The sequence below is a fragment of the Siphateles boraxobius genome, unplaced genomic scaffold (assembly GCF_051911475.1).
Source record: "Siphateles boraxobius isolate OS27281-9 unplaced genomic scaffold, OSU_SipBor_1 9, whole genome shotgun sequence".
Lineage (NCBI taxonomy): Eukaryota > Metazoa > Chordata > Actinopteri > Cypriniformes > Leuciscidae > Siphateles > Siphateles boraxobius.
In genome coordinates, this window is record NW_027509219.1 from 19,079,155 (window position 1) to 19,103,983 (window position 24,829).

Consider the following 24,829-nt stretch of genomic DNA (forward strand, 5'->3'; position numbering starts at 1 on the left):
GTTTTTAAGGGTTTAAAGGGTTATGCATAGATGACATGTACAGAGAAAACTACAGATAGACAAAAGAACACTTAATTTCCCGTTATCCGTGTTGAATTTACTTGAATTTCAATTCTGTAAATTTCCCTTCTTGTCATCCCAATTAAATGTCCTGTGGAGTGTGGCCAATTTAATTCAAATTCAGAGTAATATATTGTTCTTCAATACTGAATTTTGTTCATATACAAATACAGAGCATCATGAAAAAAGATAAATTAACATGACAAGAAAAATTGTAAAACATGTGCTTGAAAAAGCAGGAAACATGTAAAAATGGAACAAGATGAAGTGCATCCCGTTTCATTTTTCCATGTTTCAAGCATAATCCTCACTAAATTCGGAAGGGCTTAGCAAGAATGTTTAGATGTTGTCCAGGAAAACAAGACAGAGAATATGATTGTTTTTGCACAAGAATGTGATGCAATTTATGTGAAGGACCAGATTCACAATATTAAAAGGCAACCGTTTTCATGGATTTAAATGAGAATTTACTGCTCTCTACTGTGATTGTTCAATATAGCGAAATCTCAAACACAGTTTGCCTCTCTGCTTGGATTATATAACGTATATCAATATGCACTGCCCCTGTTGCACACCCAAAAATAAAACACTGTGCACAATCCCATGCTTCTTTATATCGCAACCAATAAAATATCTACATAAACATTCTGTCTGTGCTTATATGCACCGACTTCTTGGGAGGAAGTCAAGAATATCCACTTCGGTTCAGCTACTCGGCTGAAATTGCTTTTTATGATGGTGTGGCAGGCAGTGAATCTTCTTTACATGTTTTCTATAAGATATGTAAATGAAGTCAGAGGACAGTAGAATGACACTACTGTGTCTTAAAAGAACTGTGGGGGATGTCCTCAGCCACGGCACAGCAATTTCACACCTGTCATTTAAAACAGGGCCACTCTAGAGAAACGCAAGGCCCCCAGGAGAAACTCTTCAAAGGGACTTCCTGTTCCTCCACTCCTCTACTAGCAGGTAGATTTGACACATGGCACTTTAATTTCACCCTTCGAGTGATTTTCAATCAGTGTTGCGATGCGAAATGCGATGAGTAGATATTCATATCAGAAAGTCAAGGAAACAAACATGCGAAGGCCTTTGGAAATACATTTCACACCATGACTCATTCTCCATTTCCTCAACTAGTTTTCAACAGGTACATTCTAATTAACCATAAAACATTTTAAACTTATGACCGCTTGACCTTCAGCGGCTCTCCAGGAGAAATTCATTATTCTAAAGTCGTGATTAAAATCAAATATGACGACTAGTCTTGCCAGTCGGACAAGTGCACTAAAACATGAGGCCAATTAAAGAACTACACCCTAAATTAACATTCCACAGTGGCAAACCAATAAGGGGCCGTGTAAAGTCAACCGTCTATGTTATTAGATTTACAGCAGGGGCACAGATAACTGCCATTTTACAACTGCAGTAAATAAAGAACTAAATGCAAAAATCTACAAGCATAAATGTCATCAACTACAGTCCCAGGCCTCCGACAATAAAACCCCTAATTGTACATTAACACTGTGATGACTTTTCACTCACAAAAACAAAAAAGTATGGGGGCTGCATCAAAACTGGTATACAAAAAGAGAAAATGCGCTATGAAAAGCATTCTAATGCATCTGTGAATGCACCTGAATCATTCAATAGATGATGGCATTTAAGGAGTTGTGATTTTCATTAATATCAAGGTCGTGCTCCAAAGCGATTCAGTCACAAAAGACATTCCATAGCTGGGGAGCCGTCCTCAAGGACACTTTAAGCAGCATATTTTCAGACAAAACTGCATTTGCATCACAAAAGGAGAGGATGTGAGCACCGTTCTCCCTCTGAAGAGTGAAAGAAAGCACACAGAAATAATTCCCCGTGGCTGGGGCGTGCAGTTGATGCACCGCCACCTACACGCCAACACTCAATCCACATCAGCATCGCTCATGCAGCAACAATGTCTTTGCATTGCTCTGACCAGAATAGAATTCAATACAATTCCACCAAGCTTTCAGGACCTACTGAGGGTGGTAAGGAAAAATAGACAGCGAAAAATGTGGGAGGGTTAAAATGAGCACACATGTAGGCAGACGTGATATTAAGCGCTACATATCATCCTTCAGTGCTTCTCATAATACAAATCAATTACAGATGCATACAAAGTATATAGTTTTGTATTTGAACTAAGCTATTCCTCGCAAAGCAGCTGAGGTTCGCTGGATCAATAGAGTAATCTGCTCCCCTTTTGTTCCTATGCCAAGACTTTAATCAAATGAAGCAGAGCTAGACTGGCACAGCGCTGGTGTAAATCTGCGGTCCTCGTGCAGCTTTGCTGTAGGGCAGCAGTGAGCGACAGAGTGCAAGCAAGAGGTCACGTCTCGCCGGCGTCTCGGGTGAAGCAAGGAACACGGGGTCGAGAGAGCCGAACGTGAGCTTCACGCAGGCGTAAGGGGGCTAAGGTGAGGCTTCTGGATGACAGCTGCGAGATAATCGCCAGAGTTTTGTTTCTCTCTGAATCAGCTCAACACACACACACACACACACACACACACTTCTTATGGTGGAAATCTCTTCTGATGATGTGGCAGCGGTCCTTGCCAAGGCTTGAATATTTTCGTTTACCATCAGGCTGTGAAGAATAAGTCATTGTTTTTGCAGGTTCCAGGTGGTTTTATTTTTATATGTTTTATATGTGTTATATGTTTAAGTTGTGGAAAAAAATTAAGAAAACAAAACAAAATAATAATTCAAAAAGAAAAGAATTAAAAAAAATGAATGATGCAGCATGATATTTCTATAGGCCTTTTTACATAGCAGCTATACACTGTTCAAAAGTTTAGGGTCAGTGAGATTTTGAAAGAAATTAATACGTTCATTCAGAAAGGATGCATTAAATGGGTCAAAAGTGCAATCAAGACATTTATGTTACAAAAAAAATCCATTTCAAATAAATGTTGTTCTTTTGAACCTTCTATTCATCAACTAATCCTGTAACACATGTATCTTTTACACAAAAATATTAAGCAATAAGCAGCAACTATTTTCAAGCTTTAAAAACATTCTTGAGCAGCAAATCAGAATATTCTATTTCTATTATATTTCTATTTCTGAAGGATCATGTGACACTGAAGACTGGAGTAATGGCTGCTGAACATAACATTTTAAAATGCATTAAAATGGATTTGATTTTGTGGGTTTTACATTTACATTGTATAGAAACTTTGTCCTGTTTTTTTTGTTTTGTTTTTTTGTACAACAACAAACGCTTCCAATTCATGGAAATCAAAAGCACTCTCTCTATATTACAAACAAAATTAGTCATTCAAGCATTCAGTCCCATGCCTGCTAGATCATTCAGATGAAAAGAAATTGCCTTTAATTGTAAACAAATAAACTTTGATGGAAAAGAGAATCATTTCAAGCCGGTTACGTGTGATGTCACTGATCTGTCAGTGAGAATGTTATGCTTTCATCTATGCTTTTTTCCTTCTCTTGACAGCAAAGAGACTAGTTTCTCAAACTCAGAACTAATGTCTAACTTTCATGAACTTCATATCATATATTAAGATTTTGACAGGTAGCATCACACCCACTTCATTAGGTGTCATGAAATTTGTTAGTATATCATATGTTAATTTAATTGCCAAGACAATATCAGTGCTATAGAATGACAAGTTGCAAGAAAAAAAACTAAGATGAAAAAAACAGCAGATTTGATCATGAATAATTCACTTACTCTAAAGAGACATGCATTATTTACGGCTCAATGTGACATTCTTGTAACAATAGCAAAAATTATTAAATTGAATTTGGTGCTATAGTTAGTGTGAAAAATTAACAAGCAAATATGTTTTAATGTTAATCCACACCTCATGAAAAACAGCTCAAAATATCAATTCTATTTAAGCCATAATGTGTATGCTATTATTACTGTAAAAATGGCAGGCATATCATTACAGATAGTGTAGGTATTTATTTTACTAAATCATCAATCGTTTCACGCACGACAAACACTTTAAAGGATTAGTTCACTTTTTTAAAAACTTTTGCTGATAATTTACTCACCCCCAAGTCATCCAAGATGTCCATGTCTTTCTTTCTTCAGTCGAAAAGAAATTAAGATTTTTGATGAAAACATTCTAGGATTTTTCTCCATATAATGGACTTCACTGGGTACCAAACAGTCCAAGGTCCAAATGACAGTTTCAGTGCAGCTTCAAATGGCTTTAAACGACACCAGAAGATGCATAAGGGTCTTATCTTGCGAAACGGTCGTTCATTTCAAAAATAAATAAAAAAGTTTAAGTTTTATAAGCACAAATGCTCGCCTTGCTCTGTTCTGTGATGCACGTTCGTGACTCTCCTGTTCGAACTCGTTCATCAAAATTAACAAATCTTTTTTCGAGTCATTTTGTTCATTTTGTTCGTTGAATGAACGAAATGACTCGAAAAAAGATTTGTTCAGTTTTCATCAAATACCTTAATTTCTTTTCGACTGAAGAAAGAAAGACATGGACATCTTGGATGACATGGGGGTGAGTAAATTATCAGCAAAAGTTTTTTAAAAAGTGAACTAATCCTTTAAAGCTGCAGTAGGGAGTTTTGAGAAAATGGTGACTTAGTCTGAAAATTTGAACAAGCACAACTTACAGGTCCAACCCCCTTGCTCTCTGCTACGCTACAGCCCGCCCTCCACAGCTCCTCCCCCACAGCGGAGCCTGCCGTGAACGCACAGGCTAGTAAGCAGGACCACCGATGACGGCGGATTATAAACAGTTATGGAACATTCACTAATAGGGACGAAACATCAACAATATACTTTACATTGACTATGGCCTGCCCATACTTTGACTACAAACTTGGTCCTCAAATCATTATGTATTTTGCAATACATGTAGCAGCTAACTTTCTAACGTTGCACTCTTTCTATAAGTTATAAATAGCTAGTAAGATAACGTTAAAGGATTAGTTCACTTTTAAAAAAACTTTTGCTGATAATTTACTCACCCCCATGTCATCCAAGATGTCCATGTCTTTCTTTCTTCAGTCGAAAAGAAATTAAGGTTTTTGAAGAAAACATTCCAGGCTTTTTCTCCATATAATGGACTTCAATAGGACACAAACGTTTCAAGGACCAAATGACAGTTTCAGTGCAGCTTCAAAGGGCTTTAAACGATACCAGACGATGAATAAGGGTCTTATCTAGCGAAACGATCGGTCATTTCAAAAATAAATAAAAAACTTTAAGTTTTATAAGCACAAATGCTCGCCTTGCTCTGTTCTGTGATGCACGTTCGTGATCCTGTTCGAACTCGTTCATCAAAATGAACAAATCTTTTTTCGAGTCATTTCGTTCGTTGAATGAATGAAATGACTCGAAAAAAGATTTGTTCATTTGGATGAACGAGTTAGAACAGAAGAGTCACGAACGACGGTACGCGCTCGCGCTGTGCAAGAGAGGGGTGATCAGCGCGTACACGAGCGTGATTGACACTGCTAAGACATTCCTCCTGGCTCTGATTGGTTGTTTCTGACCGGGAGCGGTGTATTTCTGCAAATGGCTATAGGACCAAAGGGAGGAGCCAGAGGAGCTTGATTTTTTCACAGATTATCTGTCTGATATTCTACTATCAGGACATAATGACAGTTTTGACAAATATTTGTTTACAAAAGCTACCTACTGGAGCTTTAATACAAAATGTCTATATTGTATGTACTGCAGCCTGTGTATAAATATATCGTTGATCTTTTCACCATATAGATATGTTCGGTTCTTTATAGCGATCAACATTGCTACTCAACAATCAACCTCAAGACCTCAGACCATCATCCTTTCATGGTCCCTAAAGCAACCAACCAAGGCACAATCACAGCAAATACTGACTCAACACATGCACTCTACTGTAAATCCAGATCTCTCCGGTGGTTTCCCATGGCAATCTCATTAATCTGTGCTCTGCTTACTGTAGATCGTCACCTCAGTAGGGAAAAAAAGATAAACAAACAAGTCCCAGATTACACGTCGTGCGAGCCTGGGCTCAGCCATTAGTGCTCATCATCCCTCAGATACCACAGGCGATGTCATAATTAAATCAGACTGTTAGCTTTTTCTCTGTGCTCCATCAAAACGTATTGTTTTCATTTTTTTTTTTTTTTGATGCGTCTCAGAGCCGACTCGAGGCCTGCTAAAACTGCCCGGTTGGCATTTCTGAATTTGATTTGGGAGAAAAACAAATGGCTCGACGTGTGTTTACGTTCTAGCTCTCTCCATTTATCAATCCCAGTCTTTTGTCCTCCTGATTAACTTTGTTCTTTGAAGGAAGAATCAAGTATTTCTTCATTCTCAGGTAGGAGGCCTGAAATTAGATTGAAATTAGCTAACCATGTTTTTAAATCTATGATTTATACACTGTTATTGATGGAGAGACAGACTTTTTCTAAGTTGAGCGATTCATCTCACCCTAATACGTAGCATGTTGTTCTGAATGCTTAAGAGGAGTAATGATGCGTGCAATTGTGTTCCTTGAGAACTGCAATTTTCTACTTGTAGAACAGGTAGATTAAGAAACAGAAAAAAGCACAAACAATAAGGAATAAAAATACTTAATCTTCCAGAACAGACAATTCCACTTATTACGATAGAAGTGGTCAATTTTTTTTCCATTACTTGGGCCAAAGATTAATATACATCTTACTTACCAGTCAAAAATTTGGGGTCAGTAGGATTTAAAAAAAAAAAAAAGCATTTAATAGGTGACAGTACTGAGTAATAGGGGATTCTCTGCAGAAATTTTTTTGAAAGTCTCCTCATATCCTGATAGCAATCACTCTGTTAAGCGGTCTAAATGTATTTCTATAAATATGTGGTCAGTGGAAGGCGTAGGACCATAGAATGTTTGTTCAATCGTTACGTTCGATTCTAACGGTATAGCACGTGTTCCCTGTCGGTCAATGTGTGTTTGCATACCAATGCGCAGGCTGCTCACGCAGACATAAGTCATCAGCGTGTTCATGTACGCTGTGCAGACAGAGCAAGAATGAGAGGCAAGCAGCAACACCACGCAGACTCTCATCGTGGTGGAACCCCTGGCATATTATTACAAATTGACAAGTTTTGCTAACTAAACAAACCGAAAACTTGCTGCATCTAATTCCGTTTTTAAGAATTTGTTTACGTTTGGTATTGTAATACTGTTACTAACTGTACTATAAACTTTTCTCACCTGTGAATGACACGATATATTGCAGTAACGTTGTTTCCGATCTTCTGGGTTGCAGGGAGGGTGGGATGTACGCTTTTAGTGCTATCAGACTAAAGTTAACATTTTCCCAGATGTCCTACTGCACATTTAAGTAACTACATATAGGCCTACTTATTATAGAGTTACGGTTAGGGTTTGGTTTACTTGTAATTATGCATAATATACTATAGTAAGTACATGAAGTAGCGTGTAACTAACTATGTAACTACTAGGATACATTAAATGGCAACACTTTATTTTACAGTACTGTTCTCCATGTACATACCATGTACTTCTTATAATAATTACACTAATCGGGTAATAATTGGGTAACAACATATCCCTAAACATAGTACACCGACTCGAACGTGACTCGTAAGATACTGTAAAATAAAGTGCAACAACATTAAATTGATCAATAGTGACAGTAAAGGCTTTTACATTACAAAAAAAATATCATTCAAATTTATTCTGTTCTTCTGAACATTCTATTCAAAGAATAGCCTACTTGAAAAAAAATGATCATGGTTTCCACAAAAATATTAAGAATCACAACTGTTTTCAACAGTGATAATAATAATAAATGTTTCTTGAGCACCAAATCAGAATATTAGAGTGGTTTCCGACGGATTATGTGACACTGAAGACTGGAGTAATGGCTGGAGTAATTACATTTTAAAATATATTAAAATAGAAAATTATAATGGCTGTTGAAAATTCAGCTTTGCCAGAGTGATTTATGCTCCTGCAGCACAGAGAGCTGAACGTTTTCTTGGTTTAAAATTTATTTAATTTCTCTTCATTTCGAAAGGACAAAACACAAATCAAAGTAATTTATTGTTAGTGTAATATACCACCGTTAAGCTCAGGTGATTTGCAAAAGAATCATTGTGTTCCCTTTACGAGAACATAACACCTGAGATAATGACGATTTGCTGCAACCACAAAGGTTAATGACTATTCGACCAGACACTCAATCATCTTTGAAGGTAGCTAGAAAAAGATGGTCTTTGACTGGCCTTATTTACTTGGTCAACAAGCACAATTTCAATGCTGGAAGAAGAAAGATGAGCACTGCATCAGGCATGCTTGCAAACAGAGCACACATGCACAATCATTTTTACTGCTGCTCCGTTATAAAATGCACCACATATTGTGCTCTCGCTTACATTTTATTACTCATACAGCCAACACACACTTCTATGAAAATCAAACAGTGTACCGTAAGCTCAGCATCAACATCAAAATGCACAGCAGCACATCACAGTGACAGTGATGACAACCCACCGGGTGTCTCTCGTGACACATTTCCTTTGGAAATCAATACATTTGACAACATCAAAATCACTGTGTGACAATATTTTTAATTCAATTTTGATTGCTGTGAAATTCTTGTCCCGTGTCGAAACTAGGAGACGAGCACTATGAAGTAGGCTGGCAAAGCGTATTACTTCTTAGTAATGTAGGTGAAGCTACTTTAAAACAGCATTTTGCCAAGCTACAAGTATCTCACAATTTAAAGAAGTTCAGCTACAGCTAAGCAACTTGGGAAATTAACCAGCTTAGCTACTAACAAAAATTAACTACAGTAACAAGTTAATTTTTGCTGGGTTCTTGCACAATACTAAGTTATGATCTAAAAAAATAAAAACACTTATCGTAGCACATGATTTGTAAACTAATACATTTCAATGTTTACATCAAACAACCAGCTCCAAATTGATTTAATGACATAGTAAACTTTCTCTAAAATGGCATGGTTGTTTTAGCAAATGTTTTTTTGTAGGCCTATTTCCTATTTGTAGGCCTATTTTTTTAACAGTATCGGCAAGGTTAAGGGTACGTTTTAGTGTAGGCGACAAGCTATTTTCAAATCCAAAAAAGCATTGACATTTCATTTTGGAACTGACACAATATGTACAACAGCCAAAAAAAGAAAGAAAAAAAAAAGGAAGATCAAAGATTCAGGGAAAAATCAAAACACACACTAAGCAAGAAGCCCCGCAAAATGTGCAAGAAGCAACGTAATTTTTCAGAAATGCTTTTCCCATGAGCCTGGGTTACAAATTGGACTTTAAACTCAAGCTACAGTATTGTATGAGATAGATAGAGTTTTTTAATAGAGTATGTTTCAGTTCACTCAATAAGACAGCAATATACTATGTTGTCACGCTACAGTGCTACTTGTTGGATAAAGTAGCTTGTTATTGGAAAAGCTGAGCTATTGTCAGGCTAATGAAAAAGTAGTTAAGGTAGTAGTGATCCTACTTTTTGTTAGCTACGCTCCAACACTGTAGCTTGATTTACTAATAAGCAGCTCTACAGCAAGTGTCCTGATATATTTCAGCTACAGTTTTCATTGAGCAGAATTTAGATGCAGAACTGGAACGACTATCTTTTGATCTTAGAACTACTAAAAATTTCCAAGTTTCCATTTCCACTACTAAGGGATTACAAAGCATTAACCATGCAAATGGTACAGTCCTGGCAAAGCTAGCTCCTAATCTTATTAGCATCCTGTGCTTTTACCCTCTACACAGCTTGAACTAGATGATGTTTTACATGTATGATTAAAATGACGGATATAAATAAGAACTATCAAAATGTTTGAACTATTAAACCACAGTAGCCTATATAAAACTGTGTTTAAAGATCTAAACTTAGCATATGTCAGATTTAGCTCAGACGACGAGCATATGCATCGAAACGCCAATACATATGAAATTAATGCTAATAGATCAGGTCAAATTCCACCCTCACACTTCTAGAAATATTCCCATATTAAAGTCATTTTTGAGGTGAATATTTCATATCCACTCACACTGAGTTGAAATGCAATATTGAAGCGCACTGGAATCTCATGTTCTGATTTAGAAAGTTATGTAAAGTAGTTTCTCACTGAGCTTTTTCCAGGATCCAATTATCAGTGAAAAGATGGGTGGTCAGAGAGCATGGCATGGTGGTGAGGAATTTTTGCAATGCACACAGAGAATAAAAAGTGTATTTCCAGGCTTTGCATCAGCCTGTGGGTTTCCCCGTTTAAAGTGTCTGACAAAAACTCTGCATTCAGCGATCAATACAAATGAACTTATATTCAAATTCCGATTAGCTAGTGACTCAACGAGTCATGAGACTCAAGTCCTATTATGGGAAGAAAAGAGACCACAACCTTGGCTATCCAATAAAGGTGAAGCAGACGGTGCATTTTGCTGTGAGGAAGCAGCCTTATTTGATTCCTCTAAAGCAATTTTAAGCCCTGTGATCAGACTCTCTCTCGGGAGTTCAGACCACATCAGTGTCCTCCCAGCTGGACAGAAAAACACAAGTAGCACAATTTGAACTGACCAGAGGAAACAAGGGAGAAACTGACCAACGAAAATGCCACCGCTTTGGAAAGGGCAAGAACTGCTAACAGCGACAGTCTCCAATCTGTTGTTGTCCCCCTGCGATTCCATATGGAAATTGCATTACGCCCACATCCTCCTGTAGGCCACCGGCGTGCAGCAGTTGTAAAAGCCAATATTTAATATTTTTGTTGTCAAAATGTGTATTATTGCAGATATGATCTACAAAACCTTGAAAAAGCTTTCCCTCTCATCTCAATGGCACTTGTTTGGCTGGTGCAGGACCCGTCAGACGTAAGCGTTCTGAAAAATCTGCCATCTGCATGGGACAACACAGAATTACCAATTACCTGAGCCATAAATGCCATGTGACAAATTACTCTGAATGACTGAAGTAGAATCCAGACAGTCCCAAACCCTTCATTAATGACTATTATGAGCTATGATGTAAAAAATGTCTATTTAATAGCTAACATTTAATAGCTAATATCCGCTTCGTGTCGTGCGGTTCTTTTTGCGGTTAAAATGTACGATTATTTTCGTCGGTTACGCCTCGTTGGATCTAGCATGCTGCCCGCTTTGAATCAGACACAGAGATAAAGTAGTGCGTGAATGAATGAATGAATTATAGCATTTATTTGAGTTATTTATCGAGATCGAGAGAGAGAGAGAGGGGGGGGGGGGGGTGTACATACCTGTGTCTCTGTTCAGCCTCTCTATCCATTAACGAGTTGTGTTTAAATAATTCAAAACAGGATTATCCCCTACCTGCCTTTACAGTAGATATGGCATTTTCCTTCAGATCAGTCCTATATTGGTAATAAAATATCCGTTGTAATGTCCGCAGCGATAGGCTATCTTGTCATTTTAACAGTTATGGGTTTTCGGTGTCCTGACACTCATTTGTCATTTGCATCTTGCTTCTCCGCGTTCATAAGTTTCAGTTTTAAAAGTCTTCTCTACTGATAGACTCACTCATAAAGACAGTCTTTGTCGTCATCTAACGGCGAAATAATGTAACTTCCGTTGCTGTTCACGGTCAGGGTGGGACTATTTTCCAGCGGAAGGAAGGCTTATAGTGATTTTACTTCATGAAAGTTGCATTGATACATATTTTTTGGCTTTAATATTTGTATTGTGTGGTAACCGTTTTATAAAACTATGGTATTCGAGGCTAATGCTGTATGGTGAATAAGTCAAGGCTGAAGAAGGGGTTGCTCCACTTCGCCTCGTGCCTAACGTAGCCCTGTATGTGTGTGCGTGCGTGCGTGTGATTTTTATCAAAATGAAACACTGAACATTGTTACCATCAAATTGCTGTGAATGAACAGATTTTTCGAACCAGATAGTTTAGGTACAGCATTGGGAGCTAATGGGGCCATGCTAACCAGCAAAACCTTGACCTCCAGGTGTAAACAGTCCTATCAAAAAAATAGCTTTGAAAATATATAAGGAGCAGCTTTTTCATAATATGTATGCATATGTAATATCAGTGATGGAGAATCATGAAAGAATGCTACAATCTCTATTGATGCCCCAAATTCTTTATACTGTAGCCTACAATGATTTTTAATTTTTTTTGCCTCTGGCCTCTATAATTGTAACATACTGTACAGGCGTAATAATAACCCCAGTGTAATCTTAGCCATTATGATAAATACACTGGACTATTTTCTTTGAGCATAAGCGCCTATGCCAAGCTTCGCGTAAAGAGCGATATCCGATAACAAGAAAAGCAATTTCCCTGTCAGATGACATGAATGTGAGCAGAATGGGGAAACTCTCTAAATGAGAGCTGAGTAGATGGTGGCTCAACATGTTGGCAAATTGCACAGCGGACTGGCTATGTGACAGACTGTCAGGCCGTTGCAAGCAGATCAAACAATCCACAAAACACTGCTAATTTTGCTCCAAGAGAAAAGCAATGCGTCATTCTATCCCCATTTGCCCATTTTCGGCTCCTCTCTCTTAACACTTCCTCTTCAGTTAGATTGGTGAACCCAGCTCTCAGATTGCTCTTATAATAGCACAGGTTTGGTGGTGCAAGCCAATTATCAGACTACAACACGATGGGAAAAAGGTTTATAGACCTGAACTCTGTATAGAGGTTATATTTTTCCTTTTCACCAGCACAATTACTAGGAGACATTTTTAGCTTAGGTGAAAGAGTATGGTGCTGTGAAATGTTTGAGCAGCTGAATTTTCAATATGGACGGAAATTGATATTGCAAGTGTGTTTAGGTTATTACGCTTTATTGACCATATGGCGTTGTCGATGCCACGTCATCCGAGTGCTTCACGAGCAACGCTTTACATGTGTTAATTGCAGCTACGCAGCAACGCTCGGCCAGTCGAGGAAAACTTCTAAAAACACTGCATTTTCACACAGATCAAAGGCTGTAGGAGTTAAAGATGCACGTACATGCACTGTGTTGGGAAATCAACATGAGATCCAAACTAGCCAGCCAAAGCGCTGATGGCCTGACTGGGTGGTCACACGGCATTAAACAGTGCAAGTGAGAGTGATGCTCAAGGCTCCAGGAGGATGAGAAGGGATGATGGAGTAGGTCAGAGGGGCTTTTTAAAGCGGTGAAACTGGGGTAGGAGTAGGGGTTAAAGAGGAGATCTCCCATACTGAGGCGGTCATTTGGAAATGGCTAAGACTTATGAAGTAATCAAACCTAGAGCAGCAGAGAAGAGTAGGACGAGCTTGAGTGCTGAGGTGAGAGGTGTGAGAAAGCTGGTAAAGGTAATGATTTAGAAAGATAATTGCAACTGACAGAATATACTGGAAGTTACAGAAGAGCAGGTTTGGCCTGTCCTGTAAAGCATGCTTTTTTTTTCTTTTCTTTTTTTATATGCAGGGACAACTATAACTAAAGAAAGAAATCAATACTTTTATTCAGCATGGATGCAATCAATAAAAATCAATACAAATTTTGATTGAAATATTTATTTAAAATAAATCGTGTTCAAATCTCTATTCATCAAAGAGTTCTAAAAATGCATCATGGCTTCCATCACTGATAATAATAATGTTTCTTTAGCACCAAATCAGAATATTAGAATGATTTCTGAAGGATCATGTGACACTGAAGATATATAATATTACAGTAATAATATTACAGTTTTTACAGTTTAAATGTAGCCTTGGCGGGCAATGCATAACTTTTTTTATCTTTCTGATCCTATACTTTTGAAAAGTAACATATAATCATGCTGGAAGCAGATGTATCAGATGTGATACTTTTGCCCATTCAGGAACATCTGCACCTAGTGGTCGGGAGCATTTCTCTTATGTTCTGAACTTTTCTTTGCTTTGTAAAATTAATGGTGCTTAAAACTGCCATTATTTTTCAAATTCCGTTTGGTGATGCTAGTGAAACAAACGACACACTTCACCTTTATGAACCGTTGCAGAAAAGGTTGTATGAACCTACACACATAATATAACTTTTTTTCACAAATGTAACAAGTAATCGACAAGTACCACATTGAATTAAACATGGCATTTTTAAGTAGAAAGACTAAAAAAGTATTTTCATGTATAAATCTGCGTTTTATTTACAACTTTGAAAAATAATTTTTACAGTGCTGAATAGTAGTTCTCAACCAGGGGGCCAAACTTCCAACCAAAGTAGCTCAGCTTGACTTAAAAAAGTAATTTAAAATAAACTAAAACATTGGACAATGACAGGCCTTGAAATAAAAAGGTTAAGAACCACTGGTCAAGAAAGTTCTAGAGATTATCTTTGTACAGAATCTAGTATACTCTCACGAGTGCTGAGTATACAGTAAACACGCATACATAGGATTATTACAATATTCAACAATGTAAGTGGGATGAGCTGGTGATTGCTTTTGCGAGATTATTATGAAATGAATTTCATTTTGTCTAGCGTCATCTAACTCAACACTGAAGTAAAGCTTTATTCTTGCCTCACAATATAATCATCCAATAAAATGTGCAACCATAAGTTTGGTGTTATTTGAAAATCATGTGTGGAGAAATGCTTTTACTGCGTAGAAGCTGAGAAGGGAAAAGAATGCCATTTTGGATGTTTCTTAAACTATACAAATCAATGTTTGCAAGAAATCATCAAATTATTCATAAATCTATTTATTAAATACAGTCCAATTCTAGCAAAAAGAAGGATGGAATCTGATTGGTTGCTGTGAGTGTTTGAGCGTCGGTTTCTAAATCAAACCCAGTGTTAAGCGCTGGTTGTTCCTTGAATATGTTGAGAAACCCTGTTTGACAAGTTACAGGAAGCTTAAACTTGCCAATAAGTACATTAAAGCAGATGCAGCTAGGGACCGAGTCTGAGTCTGAATCATGTTACCACACGGTCGCATCAAAGTAAACAACACAACAGACTTTTCCTCCTCTCTCGTACCCTAAAGGGAAGGGTTTATCCTCTTTTCATGGTGCATTAAGTCCAAATGGAGGTTGTCCCAAGAGCAACATTACATGGCAACAAAAATGCAGAATCTCAAGCAAGAGCCTGAGATCAGTGTTTTAGCCCTGCATTTCCCTGGCTGGGATCCGGGCCTTGAAGCTGATGCAGTCTTGCTATTGGAACGAAGCCCTATTATCCAGCGGCAGCGTCTAGAAGTAACGTCCCACTGACTTCCATTTTCTCAGCATGAATGTACTGTGGTTTCACTGCCTTCTCTGCTATAGAAGCACATAGGACATCGCTGCAGGAAACAACTACAGTTTTAAACAACTTCATTCTCTGTTATTGTTGTTGATACATCCTTTTTTTTCCATTTCCTGTTTACTTCAGATAACACACCTGATTTAATACCGGAAAGACAAAATCGAATCCTCATAACTAAATTGCGTATTATTCGGCCTGCTCTAGACACAGTTATCTTGCAGCTGCTATTGTTTCCAATCATTAAAATGGCATTATGCGTGCGTGTGTGTGTGTGTGTGTGTGTGTGTGTGTGTGTGTGTGTGTGTGTGTGTGTGTGTGTGTGTGTGTGTGTGTGTGTGTGTGTGTGTGTGTTGTTGTCATTTTGTTACCTTTATTGACCTAAGCGGAGGTCTCAAAGATAATGAGGCGAGGATCTACAGTGGCATAAGGAGGAATTGACTTTTCACAGAGAACAAAGGCAGATGCCTTACTTCAGGGTCAGGAAAAATCTGAGGAATTAGTGAGACCAAACAACAATATCCACACGATTTAGAGCGGGCTTTTTCCAAAGAGGATTTAAAGATTAACTTTTTAAGATTTACAAGACTAATGCTTAGAACAGAGTAATTGAATAAGTTATTTGCATAAGTATAGCTGCACAATTCATAACTTATAGTGTAATTTAACAACCAAACATCAATATCAACCATGTGATACCATCAGAACACTAGGAAGCCTGTTTCCAACTTGAAATAAAAAGGCGATTAAAAATGTTTTCCTCATAACTAATTTATATCACAAATTTGAGACTTCTTAATTAGAAATTAATATCTTAATTCTGACTATTTCTTATAATTGCAACTATATCTCACAATTGAGACTTTATACTATAGAAGTACATTTTTTTAATCTCACAATTGAGATTACAGAAATAATTGTGCCTTTATTCCTGACAATAAAATGTTTATATATCACAATTGTGACCATTTTCATACTTGCGCATAATTTTTCACCCTCGTGGTTTTGTCTTTATATGTCACAATTGAGGCTTTTTATATATCACAGTTGCATTTTTTCCTTGCAATTCTATATTTTGAATAATTTGGACTTATTGAATAATTTGGAGAGAGAGAGAGAGAGAGAGAGAGAGAGAGAGAGAGAGAGAGAGAGAGAGAGAGAGAGAGAGAGAGAGAGAGAGAGAGAGAGAGAGAGACAGAGACAGAGACAGAGACAGAGACAGAGACAGAGAGAGAGACAGAGAGACAGAGAGAGAGAGACAGAGAGACAGAGAGAAAGAAAGAAAGAAAGAAAGAAAGAAAGAAAGAAAGGAGATGGTGAAAGATAGAAAGTGACAAAGCTTGTCATGAGAAAGCAATGAAAGCAAAAGTGTACGGAAATAAAAATGTGTTCTCTGCAGTACAGACGGACTGCCAACCGGCTACCTGCAAATGACTGTGATTCACAATTTGAGGATGACAGTAAACAAGCATATTAGAGCACATCTTTTCACACATCCAGCCTCACTACTGCCACCTACAGGGGAGTGACTGCATAAGAACTGAAAGAGACACCTCAAACTTAACTTGTGTGTTTTCGAAGCAGATCAGAGCAGAAAGCTATCGAAGGGGACCAGGTGGGAAGAAAGAGAGAAAGATACAGACAGAGAGAAAAGAGAGAAAACTACTGAATGAGAGAGAAAAGTCAAAAGGAGGAGGCCCAAGGCTCCATGTGAAAGAGCTCACAATGATCAGAGGCACAAGTTCTCAAAGGAGACTCGCTCCCTTTAGAGTTATTCTTGAAAGGTGGCTACATGGTATTACAGCATGCTTGTTTACAGCTTGTTTTCATCTGCACACCTTCTAGGAGTTTTAGAAATCTTACAAACATCTTTCCTAGAGTAACAGCATTTGTTAGTCAGGAACCACCCATACTTTTGTGTTGTTCTTGAGTTCAGCCAACATTATTACAATACAACCGTCACATTTGCATGGGGATATTATGGACGATCGAGTAGCGGTTATTGAGGCGGAACACTCTTTTCAAGTGCATGTATTGTAATTGCAACGCTATAACAAACCATAACGCCCGCAGCAAGCCTTGATTGACGTGTTCAGCGTAGCGCTGCATTGCAATCGACTGCAGCCTGTGTACTAAACGCACTGGAAATCACTCAATGTCTTGGTGGCATGAATTCAATGAGACAATAGAGGAAAAACTGGTCCCTTACGTTCTCAAAATTTCATGACAGCGGGTAGATCCTCCTCCTGAAACTTCAAAAGTAATGTGTAAGATTGAAACAAATGAGAGGACACAAAGACGGATGCATTCAAGCAAACTTTCTCTTGTGTTCTGCTAACATAATAACTCCCCATTAGCCCTCATGTGGGATCTGAGACACTTAATCTAAAAAAAATGATTTTTTTTTGTTTTGTTTTTTCGCTAAACATGACAACTGTTAAGCAGAAAATCAGTTGTAAATCAAATTCATCCCACGTCCTAAATCAAATAAGCTGGTTAGGTGAAACAAACATGAAACGTGAATTTTCTATATTTTTGATTTTGTAAGTGTGTGGCTAGTGAAGCAACTGTACTAATACTATAATATCAAAAGTTTGTTTTCAGTTAGATTTTTTTTAAAGAAATTAATGTTTATTCAGCAAGGCTGCATTAAACTGATCAGAAGTGACATTAAAAACTTTTATAATGTTACAAAACTTTTTCTTTCTATTAATCAGAAAATGCTAAACAAAAACATGTATCAAGCTTTACACAAAAACATAAGGCAGCAAAACTGTTTTCAACATTATTCATTATGAGAAATCAAATATTATTATAAATATTTCATACTAGTTCGTTTAGATAAAACATGGTTGTTGATGGTAAATACTATTTTCCTTTACTTTTGACTGACTGTGATTATTGTGTATGATGCACATCACATTTCATCACATGATAATTTCTGAGATAATGCACAATTACCAGTTCAAAAATATGTGAGGGGAACTGAAGAGGTGCCAGTGAACCATTTCCCAGAATTAATCTAAAAGTCCAAATGATCTTTACATGGTTTCTTGAAAGATTAGTGATTTAGAAGCATAAAAGATCAAGAGTTCCCTAATGGTTCTGGGAAAAATTCCAGAGTAAGAAATGCAAATGTTGCAAGCGGAACCCCTAGGACAACCTTTATTTTTTGTCACACCTTTGCTGACCGTTGATCAACTATAAGAAACAAAAGTGTTCATGTGAGCATAATAACTCGAGCTATTTTTAATAACTCATGCCCTTACATAAAATAATGAAACTTCTTTAGGAATAAAAGGTGCATTTCTTTGGTGATTCTTTGGGGTCTTCAGGTAAAGTTTGTAACATACTTTGGTTAAATGGAATCCTCAATGGATGTGTAAAACAACACCCTTTTACCTCCTCAAAAACAGCTCTGTTCACAGTGACCTGTTTCGGTGCATGTCTCTTTAAATGATAATGAGTAACTGCACACTCCACCCCTCTGTTCCATGGGGGGTGTCATACAAGACACATAAAAGCTGCCTTGGCAACCTGCCTTGGTGGACAGTATACCCAGGCTGAGGGTGGAAATATGCTAATACGGGACAGTCCATCAGTGTTCGTGGGCGGAGCATGAGCAATATGACGTCATATTGATCAGAAAATCCAAACGGCTTGATTATTGAGAGTGTTTAGGCTTTTTGAGGAAAAAAAAAAGGAGTGAATGGATTTTTTTCATTGAATGGTGGTTGTGCAGCCCGATCTCATGGCAATTCGTACGAATTTTACGAGGTGGCTAATTCGTACGAATTCATACGACCTCACTCGTACGAATTAGTACGATTTTTGCTAAATCGTACATATTTTACGAGTTGCCCAATTCGTATGAATTTGTACGAATAACCTACCCCTGACCCCGCCCCTAAACCTACCCATCACGTGGATTTAGACAAATCGTACAAATTCGTACGAGTGAGGTCGTACGAATTCATACGAATTAGGCACTTTTTAATCACTCGTACAAATTCTTACAAATTGGTCGTGAGATAGCGTTGGGTTGTGTCCACACACTGTAAAGACACATTATAACAGATACCATATAAAAGTTAATTTTGCATCCAATGACCCTTTTAAGGAGAAACCAATTATAGAAATTATGCTTCAGAACTCAGGATGTTGCACAATGCGCCAGTTAATTGAGAACATTTCCGCTATAATAAGGAATGCTTATGCTAATGCCACAATAATAACCCTAGCCTAAAACTAATCACCTAATCATCTTTGGAAAAGCCTTCTATATCTAGCGTTTCAACTTTTCATTATCTGCTACAACACCTGAGCAGGCACAATACAGCCATCCAATCAAAACAAACACAAATAAGAGAGAGAGAGATTAAGAAACACTATGAAGGATAGTCTTCAGGCTAGCACATCTCATTATCACCATGTTCTTGGGATGGAGGCCACAGCAGTTCGGTCCAGAAATAGATCAACGAAATGGCACAACCCATCTGTCCCCCCTACAATGCAATGCTCAGGATTATATTCTACAATTTCCTCTTGCTTTAGAGTTTAACATGTAACTAACCATGACTGTGCAGAGGAAAGGGATAATGATTTGATTCCCTCACCAGCTTTGATATTGCCCCCCCCCCCCCCCTCCACCCTCCACCCTCCATCCTCCATCTATTCTCTTCAGTTGCGCAATAAAAGTCTATGCACCCTACATTACAAAGAAGCTTCAGCCAGACTGAAAACACACACACACATATGATATCCCCTAAGAGCCCCAGACATGCTCTCAATATGTCAAATCTTCATGAGAATGAGGGCGATCCATACCATTAAAACTGTCACAGATAAAATCTAGTCCAAGCTCAACATCTATTGTGAACATAGACAGCGGTGAGTAGACTTCACCCAATTGAAATGGGCACTGCAAGCTTCATATTGTGCGCTTAACCAATTAAACATCTGAAATATGTATTTGAGAAAGAAAATATTAATATTACATGTCTCTTTAAAGGGATCACTATGGCTGAAACAAAATGAAGAATCCAAATATCTTACAAAAAACATTCTCAGATGAGCAAAGAGCAACCTAGCACATGGGTCTACAACAGGGGGTCTTCTGTTGGTGCGGCAGGGGGTCTGCCAATTATCGTTGGATCTCAAAATAACTTGAAATAAAAATATTATTTTTATGTTATGAGCTCAAACAATAATTGGCATATAATCTATACATTTATTTATGAGCAACATTTAACCCTTTCACACGTAAGTTTAAAATATTCTAACTGACCCCCCAGCGTGAGTTTTTGAAGGCGACCGTTATTTAGAACTTGTCACTTTGTTTCCATGGTGACGCCGCGCGTCATTACTTGTCACGTGACACAGCACAACCACAACACAGCGCTGAATGAATGATGATCTGCTTTTATGTCATTTTCCCTTTTTTATTAAAAATATTCACAAATGTATTAGCTATAGCATGAAACACTGATATTCCGATTGTCAAATATGTGCAAGTGGATGTGTTTTGATGTTTAAACACCGTTATAACGATCGCGTTATTTGAGCTGTATGCGCGATGGGCGGCGCCATGTTAGTTTGTTTCACAGTTCAGAGAATCGGATCTGTTGGATTTATACGTCAATTCCTCCACTTCTCACAAAATACATGAAAGTAAGTGGCCGGTGAACTGTGAGAAGAATAGGGTCAAATGTAAAGCTACTTACACAATGTGTATCTGATATGAATAAAACGTGTCGTCTTATTATAATGTAAAGGATTATTATTGCCGCTTCCATAGACATCAGTGTGTATTTTACAAACTCAAAATCATTGTTTTGCTAGTGTGTATTTAAATGCCTGAAACCTAAAAAAAAACATTATGTGGTTCAAAACACTCAATAGTTGTGATATATGACAGCACTGAGTGGGTCCTTTTCTGGCTCAGCGCCAGCAAACGTGCGAAAGCACGTTTGAATTTAGCAGTTGATCACGTGATTCACTGACCGTTCTTATCACACCGATGTGATCGTATGCTCCAGGGACCAGCCAAGACTGATCACACCGGTGTGATCGTACGTGTGAAAGGGTTAACAATATATGTGACAATGGGTCTCTAAGGGACCTGAACATTTTTAATACTCTTGAAGAATTTCAAGATGGGGTCGAGCATCACAGCCACTAGGTGGCGATAGAGGAACCTTGATCATAATTTGATAATAATAAATAGTTAGTTCACCCAAAAATGAAAATTATGTCATCATTTATTCACCCTCAAGTTGTTCAAAACCTGTATGAGCTTCTTTCTTCTGCTGAAGTCAAAGGAAAACAAGAATGTTTGTAACCAAACAGTTGCGGGGCACCAAGCAGCACCATTGACTTCCTTAGTATTTTTTTTCCAAGTCAGTGGTTCTCCACAACTGTTTGGTTCCTGGCATTCCTAAAATATCATCTTTTGTGTTCAGCAGAAGAAAGAAATTCATACAGGTTTGGAACAACTACCGGGTTCACTAAATTATGACTGAAGTTTCATTTTTGGGTGAACTATCCCTTTAAGGACTAGTGGCCAAAGCAAACCAAACGTTTCTACTAGTGTTGTGACAATTACTTAATCACCAATCTGTAGGCTGGAACCAACTTCGAAGCTGGACTATGCCGTCTCCTGGCACTTCTTGGTCGTCACTAAAGGGCGCATTTGGAGATGCACCCGCATACTGCTGGACACTCTGGGCTCTCCACACACATAAATCACTGTGACTCTCTCAATGGGCTCCTAAAGGAACTGCAGCATTACGATGCAGCGCACGGCGCGCGAGATACTTCTCTTGGTGTGCACATCATTAGAAGGCTCCTCTGCAATCAAGGAAAGCGCGTGTGATAAAATACCTTCATCAGTCGTCTCGCCGAAAAGAAACGACGTCACGTTTTCACTTGAGGTATTGCAGAGAACCGATTAGGAGGGAATTACTAAATGACAAGCATTGTACGGTGGTAAAGAGGAGGCGTAAACTTATTATATTAATTTGTTTCTGTAGGCTATGCTTTAAATCTTATTTATTATTTCATATTAAGGTAGACCGCTGTACAAAGAACAGTATTTGGCGAAAAGCATTTCTGGATTGAGTTGAAATATCTTAAATGTATTGTAGACCACCTGCTTGCTTTGGTAGATTGTTAATGCACCACTCGTTTTTTTTCACTCGTAGTAAAAATAAATAAATAAATAAAAGTACCAGTAACTGACACATGTATTTGGCAGATAGACAATAATACTAGATAAATAAATTAAAATACAGGTATGTTCCAAGCAAGATTGACGAGTGGTTTTTAGTAGCCTATTTAGTTTAACTGTATACTGTATATCATTAAATTGTATGTGTGTGGCCACATGTGGTACAATGGAAGGTCACATGATGACTAAGATAATATGATGGTCACATGATGTCTTAACACAACTGTCCTATCCAACTGTGACTAATAACATAGGCCTACAAAGCACAGTGCAAATAACACTAAAACAAAGACGTAAAATTAACATAGAATACAATAAGAAACTAACTTTTTAAAATACAATTCAAACAACCATCAAATTCCATTCCAAATTATAAAATAATTCAAACTTTTATTTAACAATATATGTTATTGAAAAACGACGTTGCCTTTAACGTAGTTTATAAATAGATCACTGCAAATTATAGCCCGTTGTTTATTTTGCAGTGCATAATATATAAGCATACATATAGAATATATGATTAGATTAGAATAATAATGTAAATTGATCATTTGGGGAGGTTTTATTCATTACAAGGATAACGCGTGATTTATTTAACCAACTTTCAGCCATGCACCAAGCCATCTCGCCAACACATGCGCTACAATATTTATTTGTTTAGTGCATCAAGCTTTAATTAAATTAAACACGCTCATGTTCCCACGCCAAATTTCCTCCTGCCAAATCCCCAGAACCCTGGCCTCCACCTCCACACAGTGGCCCCTTGGAGGAACCCTTTTTTACAGCTCTGATTTAAGACCTCTCTTGGACCCTATCCGATCTCGCGCGCAGTGCCAATCCTCGTACCCATCACTAAACATGCACGCGCACACGTTCGCTCAATTCCAAAGAGTATCCTATTACCAACACTCGATCTTTGCAAATACAAGTGTTTTTTAACGATGTCATAATGATGCGTGCATACAATGCGGCGTCGCGAGGAATAATTTCCAGTCAAACCACCTGTTCTCACCCACCGTATAGACTACATAAAGGACGCATTGATGAGGACAGATGGAGATGTTCATCTCTCTAACCTGATATTGCACCCACAACCTTTTTTCAACGTTAGTCTGGCCTCAGTATCTCAACGAACTGCACGACAATGCATAGCTTTTCTCAACGTGGGTAGAGTGAGGAATTACAGTCATTGATGATGTATCAGAGATGTGAACTTACCAATGTGAATAATTGAATCGGGAAGCACGGGTTCCCACTCCAGACTCCAAAATGTGATCAGAAACAATACTGCCGGAAAAACTTTCATCTCTCCTGTCAAAATCTATCCTCTATAGGTTCAGAAAGATTGCGAAGCGATGGTAGTTTTAAATCCTGTGCAGAAAGGCAGACTGTCCTCCTTTCAAACTGTCAGCCGATGCTTTTTTTCTGTTGAAGGCGAATTCTTCAGTAACCCGGTTTGGAGAGCACCCATCAAAACATCCTGAAGCTCAAGATCTCCAAGCAAATCCGAATCAATATCAGGCAAAGTTAAAATGTGCTTCATTAACTGTTGGGGTTTCTATTCTCCCCTCTAGGCGAATAAATCGGGTTTCCGTGCGCTAAACACGACGCATCTCACAGCATCACTCACCCACCACACGACTGAACAGAACTTCCTTTTGCGCTGATGCAGAAAAGCGCCACACTCACAAGCACGAATACAGTTGAAGATTTGTTTGCACTGAGCCCTTATTCCGATGCAGTACTGCGGAGACTTTTCTGCGACAGAGACCGAACGGCTCTACATGCGGTTTCTCGAGATGTGATGAGTGGGAGGAGGCCCCCAGGATACATGCGACTAAACGGGCAGCAGCATCAGTACCCGGCGCTGTCCAGAACTGAATTAACAGAGCAGAGAGAGAGAGAGAGAGAGAGAGAGAGAGAGAGAGAGAGAGAGAGAGAGAGAGAGAGAGAGAGAGAGAGAGAGATATGGGCGGAGGTAGTTTATGATAATCGGGAGAGGACTCATCTGTGAGACTGTGGCTCCTCCCCTGTCCAGTATCATCTAGTCTGCAACTACAGCTTTTCTAAAACAAAAATTACTGATAGTGATAATGGTCGGTTAATTGTGTCTGAAAGATGAAAAATAGTAGCCTAGTAAGAACATGCAATGTTTTTTAATAGTTTTGATTAGATTTCTAGGCATCCGTTTCATCAGTCGTTTTATAATCTACAATTAATGTAAACCCCCTTAAAAAATCTGTGATTATGCAACAGTAGCCTACTCCAGACACAAAAGAAAAAACGAATGTGCAGCTATTGGCT

The 24,829-nt window shown here is 38.1% G+C and overlaps 1 protein-coding gene across 2 annotated transcripts in view; it reads right to left on the reverse strand.

The window, feature by feature from the left end:
- Nucleotides 1-24,409, reverse strand: part of grid2 (glutamate receptor, ionotropic, delta 2) — a 475,449-nt gene extending 451,040 nt beyond the window's left edge. For both annotated transcript variants that reach the window (XM_077223320.1, XM_077223321.1), the window contains exon 1: nucleotides 23,744-24,409. In XM_077223320.1, the coding sequence (XP_077079435.1) occupies nucleotides 23,744-23,831 (88 nt within the window). In that variant the 5' untranslated portion in view covers nucleotides 23,832-24,409. The remainder of the gene's footprint in view (nucleotides 1-23,743) is intronic.
- Between the last annotated feature and the right edge of the window lie 420 nt (nucleotides 24,410-24,829).